General features: G+C 57.0%; 1 protein-coding gene across 2 annotated transcripts in view; it reads right to left on the reverse strand.

Annotated features, from left to right (window-relative positions):
- STX1A (syntaxin 1A) overlaps window positions 1–20,349 on the reverse strand; it is an 85,316-nt gene extending 64,967 nt beyond the window's left edge. For both annotated transcript variants that reach the window (XM_065852782.2, XM_071817078.1), the window contains exons 1-3: window positions 20,274–20,349; window positions 3,283–3,360; window positions 1,985–2,084 (exon numbers count right to left, since the gene is read on the reverse strand). In XM_065852782.2, the coding sequence (XP_065708854.1) occupies window positions 1,985–2,084; window positions 3,283–3,360; window positions 20,274–20,303 (208 nt within the window). In that variant the 5' untranslated portion in view covers window positions 20,304–20,349. The remainder of the gene's footprint in view (window positions 1–1,984; window positions 2,085–3,282; window positions 3,361–20,273) is intronic.
- Between the last annotated feature and the right edge of the window lie 871 nt (window positions 20,350–21,220).

Here is a 21,220-nt window from a genome sequence, read left to right on the forward strand (position 1 = left end):
GTGAAGGTCCCTCCCAACCCAAACCACTCTGTGATTCTGTGAGTCCAACCACCACTGAGCACCAGATGCCCCCGCCGCACCTCCTGGACACACCACAATATTACAAAAGACTAATTTCTAAACAAGGTGTAGGCTCTTCTTTCGCTGCCCAAAGAGTCTTTGGCACTATAAACTGAATTTTCTACAATACCAAGGCAAGGTAACACTAAAATGAAACCAGAAGCACTCCAAACATCCTGGATGCTTCTGGAAGTCACATCAATGTCACCATACCTTGTCCACTGCAGATCTCAGACTTTCAAACAGATCATTATCTTCTAGGCCATGAGTGCCCTTTGCAGCCCAAGCTCCGGCTCAGCCCCCTGCGGCCGCCGTGCCGATGGGCGCTGCACAAGCCCAGCAGCCAGGAGCAAAGCAGTGACAGCTCCTCCCTGAAAACACCCAAACACTGCAAAATCTTACAGTGCGAGCCCACAGCAAAAGAGCCTGGAGGACAATGAGGCACCAGTCTGAGATGTGAATTCTCTTGAGAAAACCCCTGGCTTCCAGGCTTGGCCAAGCGAATTTTAGCTGAGAAGCAGCTGCCAGGTGAGAGGAGCGTGAGACAATTCAGGAAGGGCCAGGTTCTTCCAAGCAATTAGCAGTATCTACTGATTTGAAGCAGGGCTGGACACAGTAAAATGTGTGTACGGACAACCTCCTGGGACCTCTAGAAACAATTCACAGCTGGATACAAGCAGACATGGAATGGCACTGGGCCAATGAAGAGCAGTGGATGGGAGGAGGGTAGATGGCAACACAGAGAGCTGGTCTCAGCTCTCCAGCCCCCTCAGCACACCTTTGTGCCAGGGTCACTGCAACCTGGAGGCACAAAAGCCTCTGGCTCCTCAGCAGTCGCCCACCGGCCTGTGGAAGTGACACCTTTGCCAAGGTCAAAGCCCGGCAGCTCAGAGCCAACCTGCACAGCTGGCACTGCAGGAACCACGAGCCCCGCAACCAGCAGCACCACGACGGAAGTGGGCAAAGGAGAGCCCCCCTGGGCTCATGGCAAGACTGACAGACAAGCTTGGGGCAGCAGAGATGTTCAGATGATGTCTCTCGGCAGGTGAGTCCAGCCCCAGCCTCTCAGTCCAGCCGCTCCGATAAACAGCTCTGCCCACCCCACTCTCCCTGGCACAGCTCAGCACCTCGGTGCCGCCTGCACCCAGTGCGGGGCTGCGGACACCAACGCTCAAAGCCTCCGCACTGTGGAAGCCCAGCCGACCCCAGCAGCCCCAGGTGCTCTGCCAGAGCCAGCTCCTGCAGCACCCCAGGAGACGCACGGCTTGCACCTGGGGACAAGGGAGCTCATCACCCACAGCTCTAACTCTGCCAGATCCTCCAGACTCCCAAATGTTGCCACCTCTTGGGTGCTGCTATTCTTAACTTCTGTTCTGGGCAACAAACCTCTTCTCGGGAACATGAGACTGGGGAAGAAAACAGCAATGCATCCGTAAAAGCCAGAAGGAACAGACTCTTTGGCCAGCCAGCAACACAAGGTCCTTGAGGACAGAGAGGACAGCAGCCAAGTGCACACCACAGGCTCAAAGAAGAGCTGTACCACTTCTGGACCAAGCGCTGTCTCATTCACGTACCCTCCCCAGGCAGCCTGGGGCAAGATAACAGCCAACCAGCATAAAAGCAGCCATTTGCTCTTTTCAACCTCCACATTTGCCCATCCTGCATGAATTCCAGTCCCGCAGCCTCGTTGGACCCTCACCGCTTCTCAAGGTCAGAAAGCCACCGCCCGTCCCTCCATCTCCTGGCCATGCAGGTCCCAGCCCTCCCTCGCCCTGGCCACCAGCCACTTTGGCAGCTTGTGGCTTTCCAGCCACGGCCACCTAAAGACAAGAGGCCTTGGCTCTGACTCCATCCACCCCACAAGCGGCCCAGCCCAGCGCAGCCGCTCGCCCACCGGGATGCGAGCAGATCACGGCTCACTCACTCTCATCGGGGTTGGGCGAAGCGAGGATGGCGCTGTGCTTCCTCTTCACTTCCTCCACATTCTCTGAAATTTTATCAATGAACCCTCGAATTTCTTCCACCTGTAGAGACGGACAACAAGACAGGTCTCCTGTGAAAAGCCTGAACTTTTGGAAAGGGGAGGGATTATTCAATCCTATCCCAAAGCAGCTATGATGCACCCACATGACAGCAAACATCTTCCTGGACAAATATTTTCCAGCTGGATCCTCATGAAATCAAGACCTTCCACATCCCAGCAGGCCAGCTTTGCAATCACAGCAATGTAACACAGACTCTACGCCCGCTCCCCTTCGCGATGCACTGAGAAACATTTGGGGTTTATTTAAATTAGCATCAGATCTACAGATTCCCAGAGTCTGTGCCTCCGGCCCGGAGAACACTGCTGATGCTGCGTAAGCCAGGCTCGGCCTCAGCTCAGTCCCCCACGGCTCTTTGCTCCAGGGGCTGAGAAACCCAGTTTGACCATCACCAACAGACCAGGGCGGCCACATCTGCCAGTAAATCCAGGCTGGCATCTTCCCCACACCCCTGTTCCACAGGAGACACGGCGGCACCGCCGGGAGGGGGGACCCCCGCTTGTGACCTCTGCCTGCCGGGCTGCCCACCCTCCAGCTCCCCTTCTCCTTCAGCTCACACACCACTCTGTTCATCTTCCTCCATCTGCACATCAGACTTTTTTCTCCTTCCCCACTCCATTGCCTGCACAGACACATTTTAACACCCCCTACACACACGCCATGTGAAGGGTGTGCTAAAAATCTGCATGCAGATCTTACAGCCACCCACATGCCAAAGACAACCTCTTGTTTGTTAACGAGAGGCACAAAATTAAGAAATCGATGCCATGCAGAACACACTGCTCCACAGAGGTGCTTTCGGGAGAGGGCTGAGCGGGTCCGCGGGGCAGGCTGGGAGCTGCAGGGCTCACCCGCTGCGGCCAACCGGGCACCAGCCCCGCTCCCCACTGGTGTCTGCAGGAGGAACTGGAGCAGCAAAGCATCCACAGGGCCAGGTGGGACCGCGACCGCCCCGGGTCTGCGTGGAAGCCTGGTTCCTGCTCATCAGCGCGCTGAGCATAACCCCTGAGCACCAAGCACCAGCTGAGCAGCGTCAGCTGGGGCAGGACCGCCGTCCCCACCTCAGCCACTGCTCCCTACCCACAGTGGGAAGTTGTGCCACATCCCCCCAGCCTGCTCCAGTGCCAACAGAAAGGTCTGAACTGGCTTTAAAGCTGCACTGGAGAAACAAACTTCTCACCTGCTCAAAGAACTCATCCATGAAGCGGTCCCGGTCCACACTGACGGTGACTTCATCATCGTCATCACTGTCCTTCGCCTGCAACGATACAAAGAGAGGCATCAGCAGGTGCTGCCTGCAGAGTCTGCACCTCCATTTCAGAGCTCCTCAGGGGCATCTTCCCCTTCTCCTTTGCTCACTCGCTCCCAGGAGCCGGGGACAATGCCAGTCAAAGTGTGGGACATCCCAAGCCCTGCCACGCCACAGTGCTCTGGGGACACCAGAGAGGCAGTAGATGGGCCATCCCTAGAGACACTCAAGACCAAGAGAGCAGAGGACAGTCAGCTCCAGCAATAAAGGCACCAGACAAGACACCACTGCAGCAGCTACCACGCCACGTGGCCTCCTGTGCCAAGCGCAGAACAGGACCAAGGATATCTGTGCACTTACAGGGAGCTGGAGGGGGGAACTTCAGGAGCCACCCTCAGCTGTGCACAACGGCTCTGCAAACAGCAGCGAGGGGAACACGAGGGATGCTGCAACGGGAAAGTGTGAAGGACGCTGTGGTGAGAAAACACAAGGGATGCTGCGATGGGAGACCATGAGGGATGCTGCGGGGTGCAGGAAATACAGGAGAGAACACAAAATACAACAGAAGTAGTAAAGCCACAGCAGGCAAATGAGGGGTTGTCCTTGTCTGCAGCAGCATGGGTGTCACTGTCACCAGAGATGAAAACACCTCCCACCCCAGCGAGGCAGAGGATGCAAGCTCACAGGTGAAAGAAAAACTACAGTCCTCTGGATAAGGAGACATTTAAGAGATTATTATCCAAAGCAGATACATGATGGAGGGAAATGGAAAATTAATGAGGTAGAAAAGTTTCTTCTTATTCCATCTTCACCATAGAGAAGGAGCCAGGGGAATGGAGAAGATTTAAGAGCATGGACTGGCTCTGCTCATCTCATAATTGCCCCACATTGTGCAGATATTTGCAGGTCAAAGCACGCCCCCTTCACACTTAGCAGAGCTAGCCAATAGCCTCCAGAGGGATGCCTCTTATCCTCACACAAGTCAGATGAAATTCCTAGCCTTCCCCTCACCACTGTCCCTTCAACCCAGCCTGGGCACCCCTCGTGCACTTCACTTCGGTAACCGCCTCTTGAGAGGCTGATCCAGAGACCTGGAGACCCGAGAGCTGCCACGATCCCAGTGAAAGCCTCACCTTGAGGAGGAAAAGCAGATGTCCTGCTGCCCTGTTCCACCACTCTGGGGGCACAAAGAAGCCAGGAACTGAGGAATTGTCCATTTTGGTTACAGCAGGGCCCCCATGGCCTGGGCTCAGCAGGCAGGAGCTGCATGCACAGCCAGGCTGGGGCAGCAGCCCGGAACGGGTCGGTGTGCTGAGATTTTGATGGAGCTGGGCAAGATGAACCTGAGGATGGGCACCTAGAGCTTTCTCTTGCTTTCACAGAGGCAGGATGTGGCCATGAGCTCTATTACAGCCCTCCTGCACTCCGATGTCCTCTCCTTCCCCGTGTCCCCATGGCCACTGCCATCGCTGCTCCAGCCCTGCTCAAACCCCCCTTCGCAAAACAAAGGTTCCCACCCTCGAGTCCCAGCTCTGCTGACTGCATTGTTCACTCAGCTGGCACTCAAGCCCTGCTCTGCTGGCACAGTCACCGCTGGCTGTAAGCACAGGTGCATTTGGGCTCCACAAACGGACCCAGAGCAATGCTGACACCCCCTCCATTGCTCCTGGAGCAGCGCAGGCGCTTCCCGGGCATGCACAACATGTGAGTAGGAGGCCTCACCATCAAGGAGGTTAAAAGCATCATCTCCTAAAGCTAGGAAGGATGCCTGCATCAGATGGGTGTGTGCTACATAGGTGTAGCTAACATCCATGTTTGCATTTCAGTTTACACACCACTACAAATCCTGCTTGGTTTGTGCCATGCTTGATTTTAAGCATCAACTGTCTTTGACTGAGATAGGTGGTATCCAGAGCCCATCAGATGGTCAGTTATAGAACCACAGAATAGTTTGGGTTGAAAGGGACGTTCAGAGCTCATCCAGTGCCCCCCTGCCATGAGCAGGGACATCTTCAGCAGCTCAGGTTGCTCAGAGCCCCGTCCAGCCTGGCCTGGGATGTCTCCAGGGATGGTTCATCCACCACCTCTCTGGCCAACCTGGGCCAGGCTCTCACCACCCTCAGGGGCAACAATTTCTTCCTCATGCCCAGCCTGAATCTCCCTCCTGTAGTTTAAACCATCACCCCTTGTCCTGTCTCAACAGGCCCTGCTCAAAAGTCTGTCCCCATCTTTCTTATGGCACCTTTTAAGCACTGAAAGGCTGCACTAAGGTCTCCCCAGAGCTTCTCTTCTCAGTTGAACACCCCAACTCTCTCAGCCTGTCCTCCCAGCAGAGCTGATCCAGCCTCGGATCATTTCTGTGGCTCCTCTGGCCCCTCTCCAGCAGGTCCATGTGTGTCCTGTGCTGAGGACCCAGAGCTGGGCCAGCACTGCAGGGGTCTCACAGAGCGGGGCAGAGGGGCAGAATCCCTCCTCTCCACCTGCTGGCTGTGCTGCTTTTGATGTATCCCAGGGTACAATTTGCCTTATCCAGCAGGGACTGAGGGACGTTTTGCCAGCACATGCAAAGGGGCACGGTTTCTGCCCACCTTGTGCCGGCGTTATCCCAAACAGCACGAGCCGTCACAAACTCTCAGCTACACCCCTGCCAGGACCTTATAAATACATAAGCCAACAGATCCTGGGGACACAAGTCATAAGTGATAGAAGATGCAGCTGCCAACACAAACGGACACACGTACCCCCAGGTCACAGCATCCTCCTTCCCACTGCCCTGCCAGCCTCCCCGTGTCAGTGACAAGGATGTCCCCAACGGCCCCCACAGCCAGTGGACTCCGCATGTGGGATTTCAGCTGTGGGGTGTCTCCATCAGCTCAGTGCCACTGTGAGGCTGCTGGGTGGTAGGCTGTGTTTCAAGGAGATTTCAGAGGAAAACAGGGCTGTTATTCCAGTTGACCTCTGGAACCTGTCGTACCACTCCTCTTCTGTGCTCCTTCCAGCTCTGCTGACTCCAGCTCTGTGCCACGATGCTTTCCCCTAGGCCAGAACCCAAGTGTCTCCTGGGCTGCATCACCAGCAGCGTGGGCAGCAGGTGGAGGGAGGGGATGCTCCCCCTCTGCTCTGCTCTCCTGGGACCCCCAGAGCACCGAGTCCAGCTCTGGGTCCCCAGCACAAGACAACAGTTTTAAACTGAACAAGAATGGGTTAGGTTGGACATGGGGAAGAAATGCTGCACGGTGAGGGTGGTGAGACCCTGGCACAGGCTGCCCAGAGAAGCTGTGGGTGCCCCATCCCTGGAAGTGTTCAAGGTCAGGCTGGACGGGGCTCTGAGCAACCTGGTCTGGTGGGAGATGTCCCTGCCCATGGCAGGGCTTGGACTGGATGGTCTGTGAAGGTCCCTCCCAACACAAACCACTCTGTGATCCTACAAAAGCCCTTCCCAGGGCCAGCAGGACGGGAAACACCAGCCAGTCTCTGCAGTCCTGCACAGGAAAATGCATCTCCATCACAGCTTCCTCTGAGACTATCCAGCTTTTCTTGCCTTCATTCTGGGAAGATCTTAATTTGCAGGAATTTCTGAAGCTTGCGAGGAAAGCATTCCCCATCACTAATTTTAAACACAGACTTTCACTGTAACCACAAAGGCCAGAGACTACCGGCAGCAGAGGAAGGGCAGCAGGTCAGCGTGCCACCAGCCAAGATGCCCCATCTCCTTGTCACCTCTTGCCCACCCTTTCCACATCCCAAACAGTCCCGGTTCATTGCACTCAGGATGCCACGTTGCTGCTTAGTTCCATTCCTGCTGCCCGCTGCACCGTGCCGTCTATCAGACCCAGAAACCCCAGAGGAAGGCAACCCACCGCCAGGGAGAGGGTTTTAGCCAAACCCACGTGCAGCCCTGTTGGAGGCACTTCTATTTTCCAGGCAGGTCACCCCCCGGGTGCAGCAGAGCACTGATGCACAGGCGGGGCGATGGTTATTTAGGGCAGGCACTGAATGCGGCGCTGCCCTGCTGCGTGCAGAGAGCGGCACAAAAGCCTGGCCAGAAACCCTGAGAAAAGGAAATTGCAAGGATGGAGCCTGCTGGTCAGGAGGGCACGTGCCACTCCGGGCTGGAGAAGGGCACCATCTGTCCAACCCGTCACTGGAACTACCCTCCACGCCACATCGCCTCTGACACACGGCGTCAGGCTGATCCGCGGCCCCGCCGCTCCCCACCTGACACCCCACGTGGGGGCGGTGGCAGCGGCTGCGGGGCCATCTGGGACCCGAAGGGCAGGAGATGCCACCGGGCAGGCACAGCTCCCCAGGATGCAGAGCACCAAAGGATCATCTGCTCACAGCACCTCGCACCGTGCCAGGGCTTGGTGCAGGCACAACGCCGCCCCCACAGGCACGCTCACCCCAGGCTTCAAGTGTCTTCCCATACACGGCTGCCAAAGCAGAAACAAAACAAAAACACCTTTCCTAAGGAAACCTAAAGTGTCCACCAAGCTGACAGCACTTTGGCTCCACACATCCCAGCTGTGAGCATCCCAGGTTTCCAAAGCCACACGGAAAGCCCCAGTCTAGGTCAAAGCTACCCGCTGGCACTGCTCAGCACAAGCAGCAAACAATTCACAGCCTTCAAAAGCCCAGGCGTGCTTGCCAGCGACAGGCAAGGGGCACACAGCCCCAATGCCATGCAAGGACACTGGGCACGCCATCCTCCCAGTGCTTCTTGGCTGCATCCCCTGGGCACACCTGACACATTGCAACCTTGGGCAGCAAAGGCTGCCCCGAGTCTCCTTACAGGGAGAACGGAAACAGAGCCAGAGCAAAGCGCTGCAAGTCTAAGTGCCTTAAGTGAGATTAGCTTTAAAACCAGCTTACAGCAGGCGATGAGCACAAGTTAATTAACACAACCAGTCAGCAAGCAGCTCTGCTGCCCTGCAGCTTTGGTGGCTCACCGCTGCTGCTCATACAGGGACCACAGGACCACTGCTGCGTCACAGGGAGCGGCTGCTCTGCCACAGGCACGTCTGGAGAAGAACAGGAGGGGTTTGATCAGCCTCTCTTGACACCTGCTCCTGCCTTGGGGACATTCAGGCAGCACTAGGGACCCGGGTTCAACAGGCTTTGGGCCCCCACGCAGGGTAGGTGAAGATAACCTGTCTCCCAGAGGCTTAACTCTCCAGCCCGCTGGGGGCCGAGCAGCGGGCAGTGGAGATGGCTCTGGGAGCTGCTGAGCGCGGGGAGCGGGATGGGGAGGGCAGGTCAGCCCGAGCTCCTCCAGCATCTTTCGAGGTCTCACAGGGTTAAATGTGGCCCTGCACAAGGGCTGAAAGCCCAAGAGGAGGCAGAGCAGAGCTGGGACACCCTCCCCAGCAAAGCCAAGCAGCAGACAGGAAGATGGGTCTGGAGCCCCGGAGCATCCCAGCAATGTGGGTCTTGCAACCAGCACATCACTAATACAGTCATTATCGAGCACATTACATCCCTCCGTTTCAAACCAGCTCTGTTCCCGCTGCAGGTGCTTTCTGGAAGATGGCAGAGGAGCACAAACCAAGGGAAAAGACTCAAAGACTGCTCTCCTCCAGAAAGCAAGAGGCAGGAGGCAGGGCGAGCTGCGGCAGGGCGTAAAGACATCTCTATTATCTCAGCAGCGGCTACACTCAGGCTTTAGCTCCTGCCCTCTTCAGTTAGCATTGCAGATGCATTTGACCATGTCCGGATGCATCTGCAGAGCTGGTACAGGCAGCAGAGCCGTGCCAGGGAAGAGGAGCGACGGGCCCAGCTGCGCCGGGCACCTCTGCACCCCAGGGGACCGCACCGACCCCTCGGCTCATCCCTCCACCAAGCCGTGCCAGCAGCACCCACAACGGCGCTAGCTGGGAAACACAGCGAGCCCCAGCCCCCCAGCCCCCACACGCTGCCTCCCATCCCCACTGGAGACAAGGCAGAGCTTCTCAAAAGCAGAAGGAAAGGAAAAGGCTGTAACAGCTGCTACCCGCCTTGTAGGGACAATTAAGTTAAGGAAAAGAAAGGCCTCATCCCTAAAAGATGCAGCATGCTGCTTGCCAGTTATACTTCCAGGCTGAATCTGTGCGTTTTTTTTATTTACCGGACACCTCCATACCGATCTGCCCAGCCATCTGGCCTCGACTTTCTTTGCAAAATGACGGTCCTTTCTGTACAGAAATCAAAGCAGCCCGTGGGATGTACAACACAAGGCTGCTCAGCGGGGGGATGCTTGCGGCCAGGACCGCAGACCCACACGGACACGTGGGTCCAACACCGGTTGCCTTGTTCCCTGTGTCCAAGCCCAGAGCGCGGGGCGCGGGGCTGGGGGCAGGGAGAGCTCCAGCGGCAGCTCCCTCCCCGCGGCCCCGCACGCAGCGGCGCACGTCAGCGAGGAGGACGAGGTCAGAATAACTCAGCAGCGAGCGGCACCGACATCTCTTCTCAGCCATCTTAAAAAGCCTACAGGACACGTAGCAAAGCGTCTGGTCTGGCTGCCCGGGTTTCTGGGAACAGCCCAGCCCAGCTCCACGATGCTCGGCAGCAGCAAAGCAGCTCACTGCAGTTTTGTTGCTGAAGCTTCATGTGAACCAGGCCCAAAGCACCCGCAGGGTCCCTGACCCACCAAACTACCACCACCCTCACCCCAGGAGGCTGCACTAACCCTTCACTCCTCAGGGTTTCCTGGAGTGTTTCAGGGCAGCCAAACCAAGGCTCCTCAGGAGCACGGAGGCAGAAGTCCCGCTCTGGAGGTGGTGCCATGGCTGGGGACCAGGACAGCCAGGGAGAGAGCCCTGGGGAACTGAACCACCCGAGGACACTCATTATCTACAGTCACAGTTTAAGCGTTTTTTTGCAGACTACATATATAGCACAGCTATGCAGCATAATAAACTGGGTATTTTATAGCACACAGGCCTCAGTTCAGCTACGACCAATTCCAATATTCACTAAAGTAGGCCACGCTTCCCACTAACAACGTTTTGATGAATAGAAGTTCAAAGCGTAAATGACTTTAGCATTTGGCAACATCTGTGCGAGTCAGGAGGCATTTCCAATGTACGACACTAGCAGTGCAAGGGACAACAAGATTTCCAAGAGTTCTGTTCTTAGGTGTTGGCTTTCATCGCTGCAGAATTACGTTACCGACCACTGGCATGAAGCACAAGCCTTTTATCAGAGCTGTGGTCAACTCTTAAACTCAGTTTTAGAAGCAGGCAGGTAAAATTCCACTTAGCTATTAAGAACAAATGTCAGAGGTGACAGCAGTGCCACCAGTCCTGAGAGGGCAAGGAGCTGAGCTCACTGACCTCTAGGACACGGACAGCACTGTGATCTCCTGGAAAGTCATCAGTACTTTACAGTCAATACTTTACAAATTTGCAATCACGGCTAAAGAATAATTTGGGTGAAAAACGGCAGACAAATTTAATTCATCTGAAATTAATTTCTTAATGTCCTCTGATGATGGCACCATGTTACAGCTTCACGCGTGCAGCAGCGGTGCTGCGGCCACAGCGCTCGTCCATCCTCTCCACCCCAGCCCACACCGACCAAGGTCAGCACTCAGTTTTCTGCCAGGACCACCACCACGACTCGGTCTCTACAAGCGCTCTATGACTGCGATGCTCACCAGTGACCACGGGGTCTGTCCTAGGAAGCTGTTGGTGAAAGAGAAGGAAAGCCTCAGGGAGAGGAGGTGACACAGGCAGTTCCCATGGCCCATGTCACCAGAAGAGGATCAACATGTGAAAATCAAGGCGGTCCAAAAAATGTTTATCCTTCAATCAGACTGCGCTAGCCACAAACAGATACTCATGGAATGTGTTGAGTTGGAAGCGACCTTCAAAGACTCTCCAGCCCAATCCCGCTGCCGTGGGCAGGGACATCTTCTGCTGGACCGGGTTGCTCAAACGGTCACAAATGCTCAAACGTGGGAATGACTTTTCTTGGTGCTCTTGGCCACACCATGCAAAGGAAACACGGCACCACCCAAGTGAGACACCAACCCTCCCAGAAGGCAAATATGAAATGTCTTCTGGAAATCAAAACAAACGGTCGTTTCATACACCACAAAGTCTGACAGGACTTGATGGAAGATCTGAAAGCAATAGCAGAAAAAAAGGAAGACTTAAAACTAGCAAATCCACAGCAGACGTCACAGAAGTACTGCATGGCGGGACGTGGTCACGGCCAGCAGCGAGCTCCCAAAAACTCACTGCACAATGTGAGCAGAAGACTTTTTTTAAATCATGTTTTTAGTTACTTCCCATGGAAAGAAACCCAGGTCTGCAAGTATCCACTAGAAATGGAAATACTGCACTATTAACGCAAAGCTCGGTCTCATCTAACAGCAGATTTTGACATCAGGCAGCCCAGGTTTGCCCCCAGGCCTGGTGGTGAACGTTGAGGTGCCGGTGGATGCCAGAAGAGCAGGCAGCAGGGAAGATGAACCTTCTGCAACGGCAGAACAGTGGCCTAAGAACAAATGAACATAAATAATGTGGGCACAAGATTTAGAATTTTACAACACAGTCAGGATTCAATCAAGTGGAAGATGTCCCTGCTTGTGGCAATGGGCTTGGATCTTTGAAGGTCTTTTCCAAAGCAAATCATTTAACAATTCAATAACCATCATCCTGCAACAACTGTCCAATGGCAGCAGGGACAAGCAACTTCTCTACAAGTCTTGACAAGGCTATGAAACGGGTCAAGGAGGTGACAAGGTCTGGAACGCAGCCGCCCACACACAGCACCGGTCCCAACCTCCCAGGGACCCGGACCAGCCCTCCTGACGGGCAGTGCCAGCACCCCTGCCAACCGAGGTGAAGCTTTCCCTCAGCCTGACCTCTCCGTGGCTGCTGTAGCAGAAGGATTTCCCGTTCTCTGGATGCCCACAAGGACAGTTCTTGGCCAGCAATCAGCAGAGCCCTGTGCTCCACTCACTGCTTCCAAGGCTCCTGCAAAAGGTGATGGAGGAAGAGAACCTCCCACCAGAGGAGAGGGCTGTACAGAGGTATCTCCTGCACCTCCACTGGAAATGCTGAGTACCACCCTGAAGAAGGCTGAAAGTTGCTTCAGGACACTTCTCATGTGGGACCTGAGCACTTGGTATCTGCTTGTATTCAAGGCAGCTTAAAGAAAAGCAAATAAAACATCTATGTATAAAACTCAAACTCAATCAAACTAAATGAAATTAGTTTTCAGCTCAAGAAAAGATGACCACCAAAATTAAAGTTGATTCACAGTGGTTTTCTTATCATAGCCCACATCCAAGGACACCTGGTTCGGCCAGTCACCTGGAGCTGCTCACAGGGTCAGCAACAGTCCTACAGATTTGAGGTCTTGAAGAAACTTTCTTCCTGATGTGACCTGCTGGCCTTCAGGCAGAGCAGTGTGGAAAAGGGGCTGGAGAAGTGCGATGCCTACAGCCTTCTGAAGGAATGGCAGCAGGGTGCCTCGGGCTTCACAAAATCACCTCCCAAATACCACCACATCAAAAGACATTGGTTGCATCACAAGGGCGACCAGCAGGTGGAGGGAGGGGATGCTCCCCCTCTGCTCTGCTCTCCTGGGACCCCCAGAGCACCGAGTCCAGCTCTGGGTCCCCAGCACAAGACGGACACGGACCTGGCAGAGGGGGCCAGAGGAGCCGCTGAAACGGTCCAAGGGCTGGAACAGCTCTGCCCTGGAGAGAGGCTGAGAGAGCTGGGGGGTGCAGCCTGGAGAAGGCCCCAGGGAGACCTTGTGGTGGACCCTTAGTACTTAAATGGGGGCTATGGGAAAGATGGAGAGAGTTTTGAGCAGGGCCTGCAGTGACAGGACAGGGCGCAACAAGTCTTAAGCTGAAAACCTAAGTTTTAAACTGAGGGTAGGTTTAGGTTGGACATGGGGAAGAAATGCTGCACGGTGAGGGTGGTGAGACCCTGGCACAGGCTGCCCAGAGAAGCTGTGGGTGCCCCATCCTGGAAGTGTTCAAGGTCAGGCTGGACGGGGCTCTGAGCAACCTGGTCTGGTGGGAGATGTCCCTGCCCGTGGCAGGGGGGTTGGACCGGATATCTCTGAAGGTTCCTTCCAAACCACTCTGCAAGCCCATGCCACACCGCATGGCACAGCCTGTCCTCTGTTCACAGCCATCAGTCTGCTCCCTCATTTGGGGGACAAGGCAGTACCCACATTCCAGACACCAGCCCTGCTGGCACGGGCAGAGACGCAGGCAGAGGTGCAGGCAGCCTGGGCACATCGCCCCTGCCCTCTCCTGCTGCCCTCCAGCTCAGCAAAACTTTCTGCTCCTTGTGCTCGCAGCGTTGTCTTGTTCTATATTTTTCTAAGACAATCCTGTTGGCTTTATGCCTGGTCTGGTCCAGACACAGCATCACTCTGTTTCTGTTTCTGTCCTTCTCCACTCACCTTCCCCACCCCACGTGTCTCCTCTCAGGATCATCCCGCTGGCACCGCGCTCCAAGGACATCCAGCCACCCCTTGCCGCAGGTTTGCTCAGGTCCCCCCCGCCTGCCCCGAGCCAAGGCGTTACCGCACGCCGCCTTCCCGGGTCTTCCACTCGGGCTCACTCTCCTCCTTTTTGCTAATATACGTAATTTTCTGGAAGTAGCAATTTATCACAGTACTTAGCTTAATGAGCCTTACTGTACATGTTCTGCCTGTAGTGATAATTTTGCATATTTCCTGAGAAATCTTGTTAACAGGGAGATACATAGCAAAACAAACATTTGTATAGCTTCCGAGCAGCTCACACAAAGACAAAGACACTTGCAATTAAAACAATGGGAACTAGTCTAAACCCCTTTGGCTCGAGCCCTTTTAGACACCCGGTGCGCAGCCAACATACGCAGCTTGCGAACACAACGTCTCATTACTCGTCGGTTCTGACAGCGTGGCACTGGGTTCCAGGAGGCAAAGAGTATTTCTGCATTCAGGTCGACTGCAGTGTGACCACCAAGCCCCGACCACACAGACCCTGAGCTCCCCAGCAGACACCAGGTGGCCTGGTGTCCCCCCGAGGCCGGTGCCAGCGCAGGCTGAGCCTGCCTGTCCCCCAGCCCCGTCCATCACCCCGCTCCCTGCGGGGTGTCGATCCGCACTGCTGACCCCAGTCTTCTCCCAGGGTGGGGACACTAAACATTGTCTGGAGACAACCTAGAGAGTGGGCTTTGTATGCTGCTGTGTCTAAAGCACATCAAGGGGTCTTCCCCATTTGAAGTTTTCTTTGGCTTGCTCTGCATGCCCACTGCTGCTAACAACATCCCCGCAGCACGGGGACACCTGGGACCCCACAACTGCTGGGGAGCAGAAGAACGTCTCAGATGGAGACCATGCAAGGCAGGTGCTGTGGGCTTGTTCACGTCACCTCTGTCATCTTCTGCCGTTCCCAGCTGACAGGCCTGGCAGACCCCAGGGAGGAAGGACCCACCTGAGCCTCACCCTGTCCCACCCTCCAGGACCACGAGGGAACAGGCGAAGCAGCGTCCCTGCCCAAGAGACGCACCCTCGTGTGGGGAGATGCTCGGGCCAGGCCTTCCCCGTGGTGCTCGGCCTTTCCCAGCAGCTTTGCGCCTTCCAGCCCCCAGAAAATCAGCTTTTCAGCATCACTACCCACCCCACCAACTACAGCCAGACAACACGGATCCGCCGGCTGTCACCCGGCACGTGACAGCCCCAGCCCCCTGAAGGGTGAGGGAAGACGTGAAGCTGAATTATTTACGTGACCCTTTTGGTTGAACAGAAGAGCTTGAAACCATGGCGGGTAACCAAGAGGGTCAAAAAAGGAAAGGGAGACAGCATTTAAATAAGCAAATATGTCCATATCCAGGGTCACCAGGGACTCTGGCACCCGGGGTGGGGGACTACCTCCAGAAAAGCCCCACTACTGAAAAGGAGATCAACAAGACTTAACTCCTGCTGCAAACAGCAACTTTTGTTGACTTTACATTTGTGTACCCAAGAGAGAAATCATCAGCGGGAGCAGCACGGGACCGTTAAGGAGCGGGGATGGAGCGAGGTCTGGCTGAGCGCTCCTGCGGGGCCGCGCTGCAGATCTCGGCTGCCGCAGGCGGGAAGAGGGTGGATCCGCGGAGCCAGACCCGCGGCGACCTCGCGTTCTCTCTCCTTTTATTTTTAACGCACACCTCCCCGCAACTCCCACGGGCAGGAGGCAGCAGGAACAGTGGCGCAGGCAGGAGCGGGGGTTTGGGCCGGCTGGGGGGACGGCAGCGCCGTGCACAGGGACATCGCTGGAGAAAGGCGCTGAAAACCACTGCCAGAGGGGAGCGACGGGCGCAGGAGGAAGGGACCCCGCAAAACCATTTCCACCATTTCTGCAAGCTGGAGACACGCAAAAGCAGATCTGGTTTTGCACCCATGGCGTGGTTTGGGAAATGGCTCCTTCCTCAAAAACAAGGTATGATGAGAAACTAAAGCTCGACATCAAATAAAGAGCAACTCTTCAAACCCTGGAGAGATTATTCTCAATTAACACTCACTTGAGCAAGACAAGCTTTTAGACTCAATGGGAAGGTCACCAGAAACATGGCCATCACTTTATACACTTGCTTTGTTGCAAGCAATCACTGAGACTTCAGTCCTACAAACACCTCCATGCCCACACAGTCTTAGACGGACAAGCAGTCCCATCCCCGAAGGTTTGTGCTAGGGGCAAAGGGCAGTCTCCAGGTCCAGGCTGTCCTGCTCTTGTCACCACCTGGAGAAGGTCCTTCTCACGCTGGGGAAGCTTCTGCCAGCACTGAAACGTGCCAGGCCTGGACGCTGTCCCACCAGCACGGTGGTCTTGCCAAACCTCTCCCCACAGCGCCCGATCTCAGGATCTGGGCAGTGTCCACCCCAGTATCTCAAGAACACTTCCATCGTGTAATTGCAAGATCAAACATCAGGCGAGCACTGCCTGGCAGGGAATGGGGAGAGGATCTGTCAACAGAAAAATGTCTCTCCCAGTCCAATTAGAGCCCAGCAACTGCTACAGTCACCAAAAATCAATAACTATTGGAAATTCTTCTGATTTGCTGTATGAAATGTTGACAGCAGAGTCCCATCCTCCCAAAATCACCCAGCCACTTGTTTCTTAATGGTCAGTAATGCCAAGTGCATGGGCTTCCTCCACCAACCCTGACCTGAACCATCGGGGTCCACCCAGCCACTGACCCCTCACAGGCCTCAGAGCTCCTGAGCACCGTCTCACCACTTCAGCAATGGGGAACCAGTGCAGGGAACTGAGCCCTGCAGGAAACAGGACACAGTGGTACCAGGAACTGCAAAATGCCTCTTTCATGGCATGCTTGACATCTTCATCAATGACAGACAGTGGGATCAAAGGCACCCTCAGCAAGTTTGCAGGTGACATGGAGCTGAGTGGGGTAGTCAATACGCTGGAGGGAAGGGGTGACATCGAGAGGGACCTGGACAGGATGGATGGATGGATGGATGGAGAGCAGCCCTGCAGAGAAGAACTGGAAATACTAGTGGGTGACAAATAGGACATGAACCAGCAATGTGTGCTTGCAGCCCAGAAAGCCAAGCGTCTCCTGGGCTGCATCACCAGCAGCGTGGGCAGCAGGTCGAGGGAGGGGATGCTCCCCCTCTGCTCTGCTCGCCTGGGACCCCCAGAGCACCGAGTCCAGCTCTGGGTCCCCAGCACAAGACGGACACGGACCTGGCAGAGGGGGCCAGAGGAGCCGCTGAAACGGTCCAAGGGCTGGAACAGCTCTGCCCTGGAGAGAGGCTGAGAGAGCTGGGGGGTGCAGCCTGGAGAAGGCTCCAGGGAGACCTTGTGGTGGACCCTTAGTACTTAAATGGGGGCTATGGGAAAGATGGAGAGAGTTTTGACCAGGGCCTGCAGTGACGGGACAAGGGACAAGAGTTTTAAATTGAACAAGAATGGGGTTAATTTGGACATAGGGAAGAAATGCTGCACGGTGAGGGTGGTGAGACCCTGGCACAGGCTGCCCAGAGAAGCTGTGGGTGCCCCATCCCTGGAAGTGTGCAAGGTCAGGCTGGACTAGATGATCTTTGAAGGTTCCTTGCAACTCAAACCACTGTGATCCTATGACACTTGCACATCCCCCTCATCTCCTCATGCTCCCTCTGAAAACACCATTCATAATATTTAACCATTTGGACTTGTCTCACGCCCTGGAACTCCCCACGTCTCACCCAAACGGAGCTGTCACCTCCCAGACACGACAGAGCAGCGTGGGACCCTCACAGAGCCTAAAGACATTTTAGGTGCATGGAGCACAAGGAGAAGCAGCTTAGAAACTGTCTCAAGAGCAAAATAAACTATTTTTCAGATGATTTTTACCCCATCCCTGCTCTGCCGCCAACACTGCACAGAGACAACCGCAGCAGGGGGGGCAGCTTCTGGGGGTTTCAGGGATCGGGCTCCAGCACCACTACAGATGGGGAAGAACCACCACCCGTGGCCAGAGCCACAGCACAGGAGCAGCGGAGAGCAGAGCTCGGCTGGTCTGCTCCAGGCGTCCTCCATGGCCAGTCCCCGGCTGCTCCTCCACAACAAGAGGACATTTTTCAGCCATAAGCTGAATTTCCTGTCCCTGGTTCAGAGCAGGTCTGGGGGCACCACCGCCCCAGGGCGCCAGAGGAGCTCCAGTGAGTTTGAACACAACCAGAGCGCCAAGGTTCAAAAAAGACACAGCATTAGCATTTTGAATTTCAAGTACTGTTTTAAAAATCCCATTAAGACATGAAGCTCTTGTTTTGCACAGCAGCAAAAGCCCTGCATCCCCTCCTCAGCTCCAATAAAGCCATCTCTCTCTTTTTTTTCTTTTTAAATTCTTCTTTTCTATCATCCCTGGCAGAATTTAGACAAGATATCAAAACAGGAGGAAGCTGGCCCAGGCTATTATGAGGCTGGCTACTTGCAGCACAGAAAAAACAAGCCCAAACGTTCCCGACACTCCATCCACTGCAGCATCTCGCTCCTCCCAGGTGACCGCCACCACCGGGGCTGTAAATCCACGTTTCCCACGCGCTGCCCCGCAGCCCTGCCAGGCTCGGACCCAGCACGGACACCCGCTCAGCGCCGGGGCACCCGGATGCTCCAAAGCAAACCTCCGTCCCCAGGAGCCCCCGATGCAGCAGGGAGGCCCGAGGAGGATGCTGCGCCCGGGGGCTGCGCAGCCCTTCAGCAGTCGGCTGATGAATAAGGAACAGCAACAGCAATGAAGCAAAAACGCACTTAATTTTTCTTGAGACATATTTAAAGGAATGGAGAGATTTTAAAATACTCTACAGCATCACTTCTCAGCCAGCATCGGCTGCCAAGAGGACATTCACAGGGCTGGTTTTTACTATTATTATTAAAAAGCCTGTTTTCCAATCCCGTTTCACAGCCTGCGCTGTCAGTGGAGAAAGAGCCCCCTGTTTGGGTGCTTTCCAGGCGCGATGGCTGGGGGGGTGCAGTTCTTTATATAGTCCCTTCCTCCTCCAGCATTGACAGCCACCCCCTCGGCCCCTTGCTGGCGTCACCCCAGCTCTGTCCTCCTGACGTTTTCCAGACCGAGCCAAACTCTCTGCTGAAGCAATTTAAACAGGGTTTCTGCAGAGACTGGCCAGCCTGGGCACCCACGGTCACCCCCGCTACCCCTCGCTCCACATCTGGGTCACCCCCCTGGGATGGAGCACTGATGGACACAGCTGAGCCCCCACTCGCCTCCCTCTCCACGCAGCCCCCAGTTCACCCCCCAGTCGGCTTGGCAGACCCAATCGTGAAGAAATTGGATAAACAAAAAACAAAAAACAAGAAAAAGCAGCAAAGCAAGTGGCAACGTGATGGCACGAGACAGGAGGCTGGATGCTGGAGCAGCACCCTGGGATTTCAGGCTCTCACACCCCCGGGCATCCCCGCTGTCCCCCACACGCTGCAGAGCACCTCCCAGCACCAGGTGAGCCGGGGTACCCCGGGGTCCTGGTGACCACCCGGGCAGTGCCACCAGCGCAGACCCTGGCAGGCAAAGGGACAGGCAGCAAAGGGGCAGCGAGGGGCTCTGCCACGGCACCCACTGAAGCTGCGGGCTGTGCTCCACCACCCCAAGTCCCCATTACCCACAGGGGGTCTCCGAGGGCCCTACCAGCGGGACAGAGCGCGGGTGCCACTGGGCCCGCGCTCTCCCCTGGGACCGGCTCCAGCGGCAGACGGTACCCGATGCCCCCGCCACCCCCACGGTCACACCCGCGGCCTCAGCAGGACCCCCGGGTCACGGCATCGGGCGCCCAGCGGCCGTTTGCGGTGGCAGCGGGGGCAGCGGGGGCAGCGGGCAGCGGGGGCAGGGACCCGCGGGCACCGGCCGTGTCCCCCCGGCGAAGCAGCACCCAAGGGCTGCGCGCCCCGGCTCTTCCCAGGCCGGATGACATCAGCAGAGCCGGCAGCATGAAAAAGCAAAACGGGTGCAGAGCGGGGCGGCCGGGGGGAGAAACGGCCCCGGGGGGCACCGGCACGGGCAGGGCCCGGCTGCCCGCGGGGCACCCCTGCCCGCAGCATCCCCGCCGGGCGCTGCCCTCCCTGCTCCGCATAAAAATTAACAGTTTATTTTCTCCTTTTTCAGCCGGCAGGGCCCCGGGCAGCCGGTCACCCGGTGCCGGGCCGACGGGGTCCCCTGGGGCAGCGCCCGCGGCTCACACCGGCCGCCCGGGAACCGGGGGGAACCGGAGCGGCCCGCGGGGAGGATGAGGGGCGGCCCGCAGAACCCCGCTCCGGCCCCCCGGGGGGTGTCTCACCTCGGCCCCGCTCCCCCCACCCAGCCCCCCCGGCGCCGCCGCTCGGGGCACGCTGGTCCCAGCTCGGGCGGGGCGCGGCGGCGCCGGGCGGTCCCCAGGCAGGGGCAGCGGCGATGCCCGCACCCCGCACCCCCGCGGCCGGCGCCCCCACTCACGGCGCGCAGCTCCCCGGTCCGGTCCTTCATCCTGCCCGGCCGCCGCTGGCTCCGGCCGCCGCGCGGGGGAGGGGCGGGCGCGGCACATGCGCGGAGCGGAGCGGGGGAGACGCGGAGGGCGCTGCCGGGGGGGGGGGCACACCTCGGGGTTCTTGGGGCCTCACACCGCGGCAGGTGGGGAATGGGGAGCAGGGATGACACCGACGAGGGGGCACAGCTGGGGAGGACACACCTGCGGGGGGCGAATTGGGGGGAGTCACCGCGGGGGGTCACGCAGGGTCTCACACCGGGGAGGATCAACACTGGGAGGAGCTAATGGAGGCTCACACCTGGGGAGGTCGCGCCAGAGCAGTCATCGTAGAGGGGGCTCCAGCGGGGAAGCACATGGGGTCTTACAGCCAAGGGGGGCAGACCTGGGGAGGCAGAGGGGTGGGGTCACACTGGGAGAGGCGCATCTGGGGGAGCTACAGGCGAGGGGTTCGCACTTGGGAATAACATCTGGGGCAGATCACATCTGGGGCTCACACTCGGGACTCAGCTGGGGGGGTCACACCTCGGGGACATCGCGTCAGGACACACAGCGGGGCAGCCCGAGCGCGGGGTCATGCCCGGGGGTCCCCAGGGCAGCCAGGAGCGCAGGGGCTGGCAGACACCAGTTTGGGGCCCGCAGCAGGAGGGGGTCACACTGACAGGGGTGTGGGGACACGTCCACTCTGGGGGACCTCAGCCCTGGGCTCACAGGTGCAGTGAGGTGCCAACAGGGCTCAAGGTGGTGGTGCCACTTTGCTGCTTTGGGGGGACCTGGCGGTGTCAGGGACACACGCCTGTGCCCCCTTTCCCAGGGACCTCCCCAGCCTGTGCCTGCGGGTTCCTGTGTGTCCTGTGGCTGCCCTGGGGCCAGCAGGTCCAGGTTCAGGGCCACTGGCTGCAGCTCCAGCAGCCCTGGA

The sequence above is a fragment of the Patagioenas fasciata genome, chromosome 19 (genome assembly GCF_037038585.1).
Source record: "Patagioenas fasciata isolate bPatFas1 chromosome 19, bPatFas1.hap1, whole genome shotgun sequence".
NCBI lineage: Eukaryota > Metazoa > Chordata > Aves > Columbiformes > Columbidae > Patagioenas > Patagioenas fasciata.